At 46.0% G+C, this 12315-nt stretch overlaps 1 protein-coding gene across 3 annotated transcripts; it reads right to left on the bottom strand.

Moving 5' to 3' along the window:
• Positions 1–186: 186 nt before the first annotated feature.
• On the bottom strand, positions 187–3265 carry LOC129816759 (thioredoxin domain-containing protein 9-like). 3 transcript variants are annotated; one of them, XM_055871623.1, is made up of 5 exons: positions 3005–3265; positions 1476–1686; positions 1224–1342; positions 745–999; positions 187–533 (listed from the first exon to the last, which is right to left on the bottom strand). In XM_055871623.1, the coding sequence occupies exons 2-5, from the start codon at positions 1659–1661 to the stop codon at positions 419–421; spliced, it is 675 nt and encodes a 224-aa protein (XP_055727598.1). In that variant the 5' UTR covers positions 1662–1686; positions 3005–3265; the 3' UTR covers positions 187–418. The 3 variants fall into 3 exon arrangements, with proteins under 3 accessions (XP_055727598.1, XP_055727595.1, XP_055727597.1); XM_055871620.1 differs by having other exon boundaries at positions 1476–1694; positions 3005–3264; XM_055871622.1 differs by lacking the exon at positions 3005–3265 and adding an exon at positions 1828–2687 and having other exon boundaries at positions 1476–1694.
• Between the last annotated feature and the right edge of the window lie 9050 nt (positions 3266–12315).

The following is a 12315-nucleotide window of genomic DNA, read 5'->3' as shown; positions in this document are numbered from 1 at the left end:
AAAGCTGGATTGAAGTTTTCCCCCACAAATCGTGTCGACAAATGACATGGATCGATGTTAATTTAGCTAGCTATAGTGTTAGCGAGGATGATTTGTTAAATGGTAACAGCATCAGGTCTCAGAGTTTCATTGATTCCAATTGAAGTCTAGAACTGGAGTCAGTCAGGGCAGAAAGAGTTAACTGGCTCAGATAGGTATCCTTTTATTTGCAGGTTGGAAATAAACAACCAAAAAGCACTTGAATGTAATTAAAATATGAACTCATATGATTAAGTTCACACCCACAAAACAAAAAACAAAGCATGGAAGACTGGGATAAATAGGAAAATGATAAACTTGAAAGGAACAAAACAGGAAGAGATGGTTCTGCCGGTTAGTAGCCCAGCCAGAGAGACGGAAGTTGAAGGCTGACGGTCTTCTAGTCGTCTTCAGAGTCTGAGTCGTGTCCTCTCCCCCTGATGGTCTTCTTCTCCACTTTGGTGAACTTTGAACCAGATTTCTGTGTCAGGGTGGGGGGTTCCATGAGGTTACCACTGAAAGTGTAGGGAGGGGTGTTACGAGACTTGATCTGAACTAAGAACTTAATGTCTAATCAGCCTGTGTTTGTGCATGAACTGGTAAGGCTTTTTATTCCTTTTGCAAATGAACCAATGGCCTCAAATGCCCAACAGGAAAAACCTAGACAGATCATCTTTCTATCTAGAAGGTGTGATTATCTTTAGGAAATCACTCCTGTCTGTGTACCTGTAGTTGATGATGTCAGAGCAGCCCAGTCTCCACTCCAGCACCTCTGTGGTGAACTCGTCTGTGTTTCCTAGGTCTGTGAAACCCACTATGTAGTCCTTGGTCTTCCCGTCCTTTACCAGCGCCAGAGTGGGAATCACCTTGATCCGCAGCCTATCTGTCAGGAATGGAGCCTTGTCCACATTCAGCTTGATGAACTTGGTCTCCAGGTGCTTCTTGGCCAGGACGCGAAGGTGCTTATCCAGGATCTTGCATCTTTAGAATGGAGGGGAGAGGAGACAGCAGGGTTAGCTCCTGGTAGAAGCTGCAATAAAGAAATCCTGGGCAATAAACCCCTTTCTAATAATTTTCTTAGGATTTAGGAGGATAAGCTAACCCCGGATCTCAATTAATTTGCAGCAATAAAACAGCACTAGGTTTTTGGCCTGTAATGGCAGGAGAACAACAGGTAGAGAAGAAAACATTGCTGTGTTGCAAACCTGAAGGTGGAGTCTCTGTAGAAATGGCAGACCACTCGATTGCTCTCCTTCACCTCAGGGAAGAAGTCTTTCTCACTGGGGATCTCCTTGTACTCCCCATGCCCTTTACCCAGCCACTCCTGAGGGGACAGAGCACAAACATGACATGATGAGTGTTACTGGTATGAAAGAACTGGATGGACTAAATAAAATGCTTGTTTGGCATCCACCATATGGCTCAGCCAATGTGACCACTCTGTCTTTCCATCCTACCTGCTTTTGTTTCTGGGATTTCTTGAGGGCCTCCATCCTCCTCTCCTTCAGCTTTTCCATCTCATCGTCATCCATGCGCTCCAGCTTCCCCAGCTCTGCATCCAGCTGCTCCTCCACCATCCTGGCTGACTGCAGCACCTGCTGCTCCAGCGCCTTGGCCATGATCTCCATCGACTGACTCGCCATGATGAAGAGCGAAACTTCTGACACTCTATATTCCTGAAGGAAGGGAGAATGGGGATGAGGAAGAGTAGAATAGAATGATTGCATTTCAGAGATTTAATTTATATGGTTGGCCAAAGGATTTAGGCAAACTAATACCACAGATAGAACAATGAGACAGATATTTCACCTGATGTATAAATGTGAAGCATCCACTTGGCGTTTCCAAACACAAATATGGTAAAGAGAGGAAGCCCAATGGCCGGCGGTCTGAGATGGATTTTCGCCGACATTCTGCATTTTCTCATCATTAAACGTTTGATCTCAATACAGTTTTCTGTTTCCAAAACTAGAATCTGTTACGAACAGATTATACTAAGTTTTGTTGACTGTTTTGCCAAAATCGCGTTATTTACAAGGAGTGCAAAGACGAAATGAGTTAATGCACACGCTCCCTTCACAGAGTAGGCTAACTGAAATTTGAAGATGTACGCTTGAACAGGCCAATAGGACTTCCATAGTTCGTGCTTGGCTCTGCCCACTATGACTCATTTGTTCCCGTTGGAAACGACATATCTGTCATATCATATCTTGGTTTAGTTAAACAAATCTTTGCTAATACTGTAACCCTGGCTGGTGACCATGGTAACGACACACCTTGATCAAAGATATTTGTGCCTGGATGTTTTCAATAGATGAAAATAGCTAGCTACCCAGGCTAAAGTTTTCCCATTTAGAAAGTTAGCTAACTAGCTAGTCTTAAAATCATTTAGAAAGTTTTGCCATTTGATTACTGACCCACCACTAACAAATGACCATTGTCTGTTAGCTTTCTCGCTATAGTGGTTAGTTAATGTTACTTAAGTTAAAATCCGAGTTTAAGCTATGTCAGCTAGCTAGCTAACGTTATGTTTGTTAACTAGCTAAATTACTGTAGCCTACTATTAATCGCATCATATTTCAGACAAAGTTGACGAATAGAAAGCGTTCTACAATGAACAAAAGTACAATCACTGGCGTTGTTTTAGCCTAGCTAGCGCCATCAAGCCTGACCTGCCGCAGGTAGAGCTGCTAGGCTAACAATAGCTTCGATGCAACCAAGAGAGTTTTTACATTGTGCTGGTCTCTTAAAAACTTTATTGGTTGTATCGAAACTAGACTAACAATTGCGCGGCCAGAGTCAGAGAACGCTGGCTAGCGAGCTGTCAAAAAAACGACCAAGACTTCGCCCATTCACTGAAGCCATATGTCCATGATAAGATCACAACCTCTTATATTAATATTATTTTAATAGGGCCTACTGAATGTATTATTTGCACATGACTTTATCAATATTATCACACCAACAAACTGGCAAGCCTACTTACCAAAAGCGGTCCGTGCAAAAAGGCAGAATTCACTTTCTGCAGAGGCTGCAGCGCGCGCAAAGACTACGCAGTATTACCAAGGCTTTACGTCACAGGTAAATAAAAACGCTCGTTGCACTTTAAACACCATTGATAAGTAGTACCTTAGTTGCATTCCTTATATTGTAATGTGTTTTATTGTGTAAAGACCAAACAGTTTTGGTTATTATAAGCAAGTGCTAGCTATAAGATGTCCACTATCATCCCTGGGCCCAAGAAAGTGAAAGTAACCGTACATTTCGACCAGCAGAAGCTTGACTACTCATCCCTACAGGTTGGCCGCTTCGTGGGCGTGAACCTATTCTAGTAATTAAATACATTTTCAAAATGTGAAAAAACTATGTGCTATTAGATAGCTGGCTAGCTACAGCAGGCCACTGTGTGTAGGCCAGGGGCGGGGGAGGTCCGGCCTACGAGACCGTTTGATCAGGCCCCCGAGCCAATTCATGAATAGATTTTTTATATATTAAAAAAAGCTATAGACGTCATTTTTCCACAAATATAAAATGTTTGGTGGCGCTAGACAGACAGCTCGTCATCATCGAGCACCTGTACGTCAGACAAATTGCTACAGTAAATAAAATAAAAGTAGATCCGGAGTGTCGCGGTTTCCAAGACACATTGTTTTTTGTCGAAGTGTATTCCTAGTTTGTGGAGATGCACTTGCAGTAATGAGAAGGTCAAATTTGGAGCGTCATTACAGCTCGAAACATGCTAAACTGAATGAGTTGCAATGATAACTTCGTGTGGATAAAGTAATTGCTCTTCAGCTGGGTTTGGGTGACCAACAAGCCGCCTTTACGAAACTTCGTTGGATGGGCAAAATGTTATGCAATCAAATTTTGTGGTTAGCGAGTTTAACAAAGAAACTGAAGACTCATTTGGAAGGAGAATTTGTAAAAGAGTTGCTAACACCAGACAAAGTTAAATTGTTCCAAAGTGTCAGTTTGTCTCGAAGAACCGTCACAGAGCGGATAACTGGCATGGCACAAGATACCGATAAAACATTGAAGGACTCCACAAGAAATTGCGAGTTTTTCTCTTTGGCATGTGATTAAGCAACTGACAACACATATGGCTTAATTTGCCATTTTTGTGCGTGGGATTACCGCGGAGTTTGACACAAGGGAGGAATTGCTGTTTTTGGAAGCCATGCATATCACAACCAGAGGTGAGAATTTGTTTGGGAGACTTGTCTCGGCAATGAGCAAATTTGAGCTACGGTTTGAAAAATGAAGTGGCCTTACTACAGATGGAGCGCCAGCCATGGTTGGCTCGAAAAATAGGTTAACCGTATTAGTGAGAAAAAACAATGAGTTGTCTCAGTCTTGATCCAAGTGATTGAATTATATGCAACTGCATCATACATCAAGAAAGTATGTGTGCACAGTCCCTGAAGCCGAACAACGTAATGGCAACTGTAGTGTCGACCATAAATTTTATCAAAAGCAAAGTGCTGAACAACCGCCAATTTATTGAACTATTGAGTGATCTTGAATCGGAGTATGGTGATCTGGTTTACCACTGTGGTGCGATGGTTGAGCCGTGAAAACATGCTCGCGCAGTTTTACGGACTGAAGGATGAAGTAAAACAATTCATGGAGATGAAGGGGAAACCTGTCGCGGTACTGAGTGACAAGTGGATGTGTGATTTGGCCTTCATGGTGGACATAACCAAGTATCTGTCTGACTTGAACGTCAAGCTCCATGGGCCGAACCAGCTTCTCAGCGATCTGCTCTCAAACGTGAAATCTTTCGAAGCGAAATTAAAGTTGTGGCCAACTAGAAAGGGGTAACACAGTACATGTTCCTATTCTGCAAGGACAAGAGCCTGAGATTACGTTGGAATATGCCGGTAAATGGAAAACTCGCGAAGGCATTTTGTGAGCGGTTTAAGGATGTGAAAAGTAATCAACTGGAGTATTGTAACGGTCCTGACCTGTTTTATGTTGTTTTTTGTATGTGTTTAGGTCAGGGCATGTGTTTTGGGTGGGCAGTCTATGTTATCTGTTTCTATGTTGGTTTTGGTTGCCTGGTATGGCTCTTAATTAGAGGCAGGTGTTTTGCGTTCTCCTCTAATTAAGAGTCATATTTAGGTAGGGTGTTCTCACTGTTTGTTTGTGGGTGATTGTCTTCCGTATCTGTGTTATGTCTTGCACCATACGGGACTGTTCGGTTGTTCGTTTCGATGTAGTCTGTTTCCTGTCCGTAAGTGTTACGTTTAGTTATGTAAGTTTATGTTCAGGTTTCGTCTACGTCGTTTTCTTGTTTTGTATTTTTGAAAGTGTTTTGTTTTTTCGTGTTGCCATCGTCGTGTTAAATGGTTTATTTCCCTAATGCTGCATTTTGGTCTGATGATCCTTCTCTCCTCTCCTCGTCCGAGGATGAGGAGAGCGACAGCCCTTACAGAATCACCCACCAAATTAGGACCAAGCGGCAAGAGAAAGCTCGACAGGGCAACAAGGACTCCTGGACTTGGGACGAAATATTGGACGGGAGAGGTCCATAGGCACAGCCGGGAGAATATCGCCGTCCGAAAGCTGAGCTGGAGGCACTGAGGAGAGTAGAGGCTACCGGAGAGAGGAACCGGAGTTATGAGGGAACGCGTCTGGCACGGAAGCCCAAAAAGCCCGTAAGTAACACCCAAAAATTTCTTGGGGGGGGGGCTAAGAGGTAGTGGGCCAAGGGCAGGTAGGAGACCTGCGCCCACTTCCCAGGCTTACAGTGGAGAGCGGGAGTACGGGCAGGCGCCGTGTTACGCAGTAGAGCGCACAGTGTCTCCTGTACGAGTGCATAGCCCAGTGCGGGTTATTCCACCTCCCCGCACTGGCAGGGCTAGATGGGGTATTGAGCCAGGTGTCATGAGGCCGGCTCAACGCATCTGGTCTCCAGTGCGTCTCCTCGGGCCGGCATACATGGCACCTGCCTTACACATGCTTTCCCCGGTTCGCCTACATAGGCCGGTGCGGGTTATTCCACCTCCCCGCACTGGTTGGGTGACCGGGAGCATTCAACCAGGTAGGGTTGGGCAGGCTCAATGCTCAAGAGTGCCAGTACGCCTCCACGGTCCGGTATTTCCGGCGCCACCTCCCCGCCCCAGCCTAGTACCTACAGTGCCTATACTACGCACTAGGCTACCAGTGCGTCTCCTGAGCCCAGTTCCTCCTCCACGCACTCTCTCTGTAGTGCGTGTATCCAGTTCGGTGCCTCCAGTTCCGGCACCACGCACTAAGCCTCCTGTGCGTCTCCAGAGCCCTGTACACACTGTATCTTCTCCCCCTACTAATCCTGATGTGCTTGTCCTCAGCCCGGTGTCACCAGTGCCGGTACCTCGCATCAGATATAGAGTGGGCTTTGAGAGTACAGTGTGCCCTGTCCCTGCTCCCCGCACTAGTAGGAAGGTGCTTATCCTTAGCCCGGTGCCTCCAGTTCCGGCACCACGCACCAGGTCTACAGTGCGCCGTATCCGGCCAGAGCCATCCGTCTCCCCAGCGCCATCTGAGCCATCCGTCTCCCCAGCGCCATCTGAGCCATCCGTCTCCCCAACGCCATCTGAGCCATCCGTCTCCCCAGCGCCGTCTGAGCCATCCGTCTGCAATGAGCCTGCAAAGCCGCCCGTCTGCCATGAGCCTGCTAAGCCGCCCGTCTGCCATGAGCCTACAGAGCCGTCTGCCAGACAGGAGCCGCTAGAGCCGCCCGCCAGACAGGATCTGCCAGAGCCGCCCGCCAGACAGGATCTGCCAGAGCCGCCGACCAGACAGGATCTGCCAGAGCCGCCGACCAGACAGGATCTGCCAGAGCCGCCGACCAGACAGGATCTGCCAGAGCCGCCAACCAGACAGGATCTGCCAGAGCCGCCAGCGAGCCATGAGCAGCCAGAGCCGTCAGAGAGCCATGAGCGTCGAGAGCCGTCAGAGAGCCATGAGCGTCGAGAGCCGTCAGAGAGCCATGAGCGTCGAGAGCCGTCAGCCTGCCATGAGCGTCGAGAGCCGTCAGCCTGCCATGAGCGTCGAGAGCCGTCAGCCTGCCATGAGCGTCGAGAGCCGTCAGCCTGCCATGAGCGTCGAGAGCCGTCAGCTTGCCATGAGCGTCGAGAGCCGTCAGCCTGCCATGAGCGTCGAGAGCCGTCAGCCTGCCATGAGCGTCGAGAGCCGTCAGCCTGCCATGAGCGTCGAGAGCCGTCAGCCTGCCATGAGCGTCGAGAGCCGTCAGCCTGCCATGAGCGTCGAGAGCCGTCAGCCTGCCATGAGCGTCGAGAGCCGTCAGCCAGCCATGAGCGTCGAGAGCCGTCAGCCAGCCATGAGCGTCGAGAGCCGTCAGCCAGCCATGAGCGTCGAGAGCCGTCAGCCAGCCATGAGCGTCGAGAGCCGTCAGCCAGCCATGAGCGTCGAGAGCCGTCAGCCAGCCATGAGCGTCGAGAGCCGTCAGCCAGCCATGAGCGTCGAGAGCCGTCAGCCAGCCATGAGCGTCGAGAGCCGTCAGCCAGCCATGAGCGTCGAGAGCCGTCAGCCAGCCATGAGCGTCGAGAGCCGTCAGCCAGCCATGAGCGTCGAGAGCCGTTCAGTCAGGATCTGCCTGAGTATATCAGCCGGGACCTGCCCCTTGTCCCGGTGCTGCCCCTTGTCCCGGTGCTGCCCCTTGTCCCGGTGCTGCCCCTTGTCCCGGTGCTGCCCCTTGTCCCGGTGCTGCCCCTTGTCCCGGTGCTGCCCCTTGTCCCGGTGCTGGCCATTCATTTAGGGGATGTTAGTTTTAGGGTGGTCATTGGGAGGGGAAGACAGAAGCGGGGAGTGACTATGGTGGTGTGGGGACAGCGTCCAGAGCCGGAGCCACCACCGTGGTCAACTGCCCACCCAGACCCTCCCCTGGACTTTGTGCTGGTGCGCCCGGCGTTCGCACCTTGAGGGGGGGGGTTCTGTAACGGTCCTGACCTGTTTTATGTTGTTTTTTGTATGTGTTTAGGTCAGGGCATGTGTTTTGGGTGGGCAGTCTATGTTATCTGTTTCTATGTTGGTTTTGGTTGCCTGGTATGGCTCTTAATTAGAGGCAGGTGTTTTGCGTTCTCCTCTAACCTCTAATTAAGAGTCATATTTAGGTAGGGTGTTCTCACTGTTTGTTTGTGGGTGATTGTCTTCCGTATCTGTGTTATGTCTTGCACCATACGGGACTGTTCGGTTGTTCGTTTCGATGTAGTCTGTTTCCTGTCCGTAAGTGTTACGTTTAGTTATGTAAGTTTATGTTCAGGTTTCGTCTACGTCGTTTTCTTGTTTTGTATTTTTGAAAGTGTTTTGTTTTTTCGTGTTGCCATCGTCGTGTTAAATAAAAGATGGCTTATTTCCTTAATGCTGCATTTTGGTCTGATGATCCTTCTCTCCTCTCCTCGTCCGAGGATGAGGAGAGCGACAGCCCTTACAAGTATAAATCCTTTTAAGGATATGACCCCCCCCCAATTTTCACCTAAAATGACATACCCAAATCTAACTGCCTGTAGCTCAGGACCTGAAGCAAGGATATGCATATTCTTGATACCATTTGAAAGGAAACACTTTAAAGTTTGTGGAAATGTGAAATTAATGTAGGACAACATATCAAATTAGATCTGGTATAAGATAATGAACAAAAAAACATTTTTTTCATTTTTGAAATGCAAGAGAAAGGACATAACATAATATTGCAGTTTAGGTGCAACTTAGAGATTTTGGCCCTAGATGGCATCAGTGTGTGTGCAAAGTTTCAGATTGATCCAGTGAAGCATTGCAATACTGGACAATATTTATTATCAAGTCTGCCCAAATGTGCACGAACTGGTCAGTTGATACATTTTCAAGTACATAACATAAACAAATGATATGGTAATACAAGTTTTTAGTTTACACACTCCCAGAAATGTCATACATGATGGATCATTAGCTTATACACTAATTTTCACAGATCTAGATGGCCAAGTGGGGTGGGTGTGGAGACAGCAGGGGTTCAAACTGTAGAACCCAGTACCTACATTTGAATATAAAAATGGATTTTATCAAACAAAACTATTCTACATTTTATCCCTGGGATCCTCAGGATGACAAATCAGAGCAAGATTACTGAATGTAAGTACATGATTTACCTTCAGAGGTGAATGAACCAAACCAGTTGCCATGATAAAAAATGTGTTGTGATCTCTCCTCAAACAATAGCATGATATTTTTTCACTGTAATAGCTACTGTAAATTGGACAGCACAGTTAGATTAAGAAAAATGTAAGCATTCTGCCAATATAAGACATGTCAATGTCCTGGAAAATGTTATTGTTACTTACAACGTCATGCTAATCACATTAGCGCACATTAGCTCAACCATCCCAGTATAGGGACACCGATCCCGTAAAGGACTTTTGTAATGATGGACTTCTGTTTCTCTTTGCTTATTTGAGTTCTTGCCATAATATGCAATTGGTCTTTTACCAAATAGGGCTATCTTCTGTATACCACCCCTACCATGTCACAGCACAACTGATTGGCTCAAACACATTAACACATTTGCAATCCCGTTTAACGTCGAACCAGCGGATGTGCTGGATGGCCTACAACACGAAGTCATTGAGCTCAAAGCCAGGTACAACAACCTCCCTCTCATTGAGTAATACAAAATGTACGTTAGCGCTGAGCATTTTCCTGTTCTGAGGAGACATGCACTTAAATGTGCATCTGTGTTATGGACGACCTACTGCTGTGAGCAGTTATTTTCCAAAATGACTTGCAAAGACTCAATTCCGCTCAAGACTGACTGGAACCTGGGAAAACCAGCTGCGAGTAGTCCACTTCAATGCCAGTTGACATCAAATGCCTCGTCAAATATAAGCAGTTTCAGCCATCGCATTAGAGGTGAGTTTGAACAAGTAATCATAATAACGATAATAAATAAATTATTTACAATACTAACATTTATTTAAATAGGACTAGCATTTTCTAAATACTCAAGAACACAAGAAAAATCATACAAATCATATATAAACTGTAAAACAAATGTCAGTGATTAAAGTCACATTAAAACATGAATAAAGCCGAAAATAGCACAATTTTAATAATTGATTCATTTATTTCACCTTTATTTAACCAGGTAGGCAAGTTGCGAACACGTTCTCATTTACAATTGCGACCTGAGCATAAAAAAGAAGTGCTGCTCATCGATAACTGGTGTCCAATTGTCTTCTTAATAATCACTATAAGATATTAGCCTTACTACTTGCAAAAATAATTAAAGAAGTCCTGGATGCAATCATTGATGAAACACATTCTGGCTTTATGAGGAACAGACATATTTATAACAATATCAGACTAGTATTAGACATACTTGACTACTCAGACCTAATAACCGAGGATAGCTTCATATTCTTAGATTTCTATAAAGGATTTGACACAGTAGAGCATCAGTTCTTCTTCCACTCCCTTGAGAAATGTGGCTTTGGGGAATTGTTCTGTAAGGCTATTAAGATACAGGGCCTCCCGGGTGGCGCAGTGGTCTAGGGCACTGCATCGCAGTGCTAACTGCGCCACCAGAGTCTCTGGGTTCGCGCCCAGGCTCTGTCGCAGCCGGCCGCGACCGGGAGGTCCGTGGGGCGACGCACAATTGGCATAGCGTCGTCCGGGGTAGGGAGGGTTTGGCCGGTAGGGATATCCTTGTCTCATCGCGCTCCAGCGACTCCTGTGGCGGGCCAGGCGCAGTGGCGCCAACCAAGGGGGACAGGTACACGGTGTTTCCTCCGACACATTGGTGCGGCTGGCTTCCAGGTTGGAGGCGCGCTGTGTTAAGAAGCAGTACGGCTGGTTGGGTTGTGCTTCGGAGGACGCATGGCTTTCGACCTTCGTCTCTCCCGAGCCCGTACGGGAGTTGTAGCGATGAGACAAGGTAGTAATTACTAGCGATTGGATACTACGAAAATTGGGGAGAAAATGGGATAAAAAAAATAAAAAATAAAAAAAAAGGATAAACATTCAACATTAGCCATGCTGTCAATCCAGCATGACTTCTTCTACATTCAAAACTACTGGAAACTTGGAAATCTCAGACTTCGTTGTGTTCAAGACAAGTGGGAACACGGGAAAAAAATAAGCTTTTTGAATGGTCATCCAATTCGGGAATTCAAAGTCAGGAACTCGGGCCTCTTTCTAGAGCTTCGACCTGAAAATCACTAACGTCATGATTCAACCTGTTTTTTCCCCAAGTTGCCCATGAAGGACCGCCGCTCCACCTTCCTTGTCAAGTGAGCACAGCACAAGGCGAGTTCAAAAATGTATTGCATGCTACTGCATAAATTATGTTATACGCCAGGGAGATATGTATACTGTAGCTAAGAAAGTAAAACTAAGTGTATGTTGTGTAGTAAACTGTTAGTAGCCCCTGTTCCTCACCCTAATAATTAGGTCCTTTTCACGCTCATAATTTAGCCTACTGTTCTGACTTGCTGGTGCACATGTATCCTATAGCCTGTGTCATGACGTTGGCCTGAGGGGGGAGGTTTATGACCCCCATAAATACCTTTCCCCTTTTTCCACTCTACCGATGAGACTATTGAAAATCCCTTTGTTAACATTGAGAGAGAGTCTGGTGACATCAAAAGATGGGAAACGGAACCATATTTCAGTAATCCAACCAGTTGAAAATATGCGTTGGGACTTAATGAATATGATGTCAGTTCAGTTGGCGTCTGAGACATGATTACTGATGATAGGACGACATAAACTGTATCTTAGAAAATCTACACATTCTAGTTATCAGATTCACATGGAATTGTTGTGCAATTTAAATGTTTAAATGTGAAACTATTTGTGAAAAGATTAAATGTAATTTTTAGCTTCTTAATGAGAGAACGGTCAGAAGAACACCACTCTGCTCACTCAGAGGCCCAAGTGAACAGACATGGGTTGTAAACTATGAAACACGCCCTTCTTTCACCACTATATCAACCCGTTTACGAAAATGTAACTTCCTGTTCCAAAGACATGAGGACTTACCATCCCCACGTTGAAAGGACAAAGACCACCTACAGAACTAAGCCAACCACAGCAAAAACCTAACAAAATTGGCATCGAATTTCAATGTGAAGGTGACGACCTACACGCCGGAAGGATGAATTTCGACTATACCAGCCAGAATATAGCATGAGTTTAAAGTATGGCAAATTGGTATGAACTTTGAACTCTTATTCACTAAAGAAATGATACCTCCTAGCCGTCGCATTAGTGATTGTCTTACCTCCTAGCCGTCCAAGCTAGCTCATTGTCTTAAATCGA

Source organism: Salvelinus fontinalis, chromosome 19 (assembly GCF_029448725.1).
Source record: "Salvelinus fontinalis isolate EN_2023a chromosome 19, ASM2944872v1, whole genome shotgun sequence".
Classification (NCBI taxonomy): domain Eukaryota; kingdom Metazoa; phylum Chordata; class Actinopteri; order Salmoniformes; family Salmonidae; genus Salvelinus; species Salvelinus fontinalis.
This window is presented reverse-complemented; position numbering and strand designations above follow the sequence as displayed.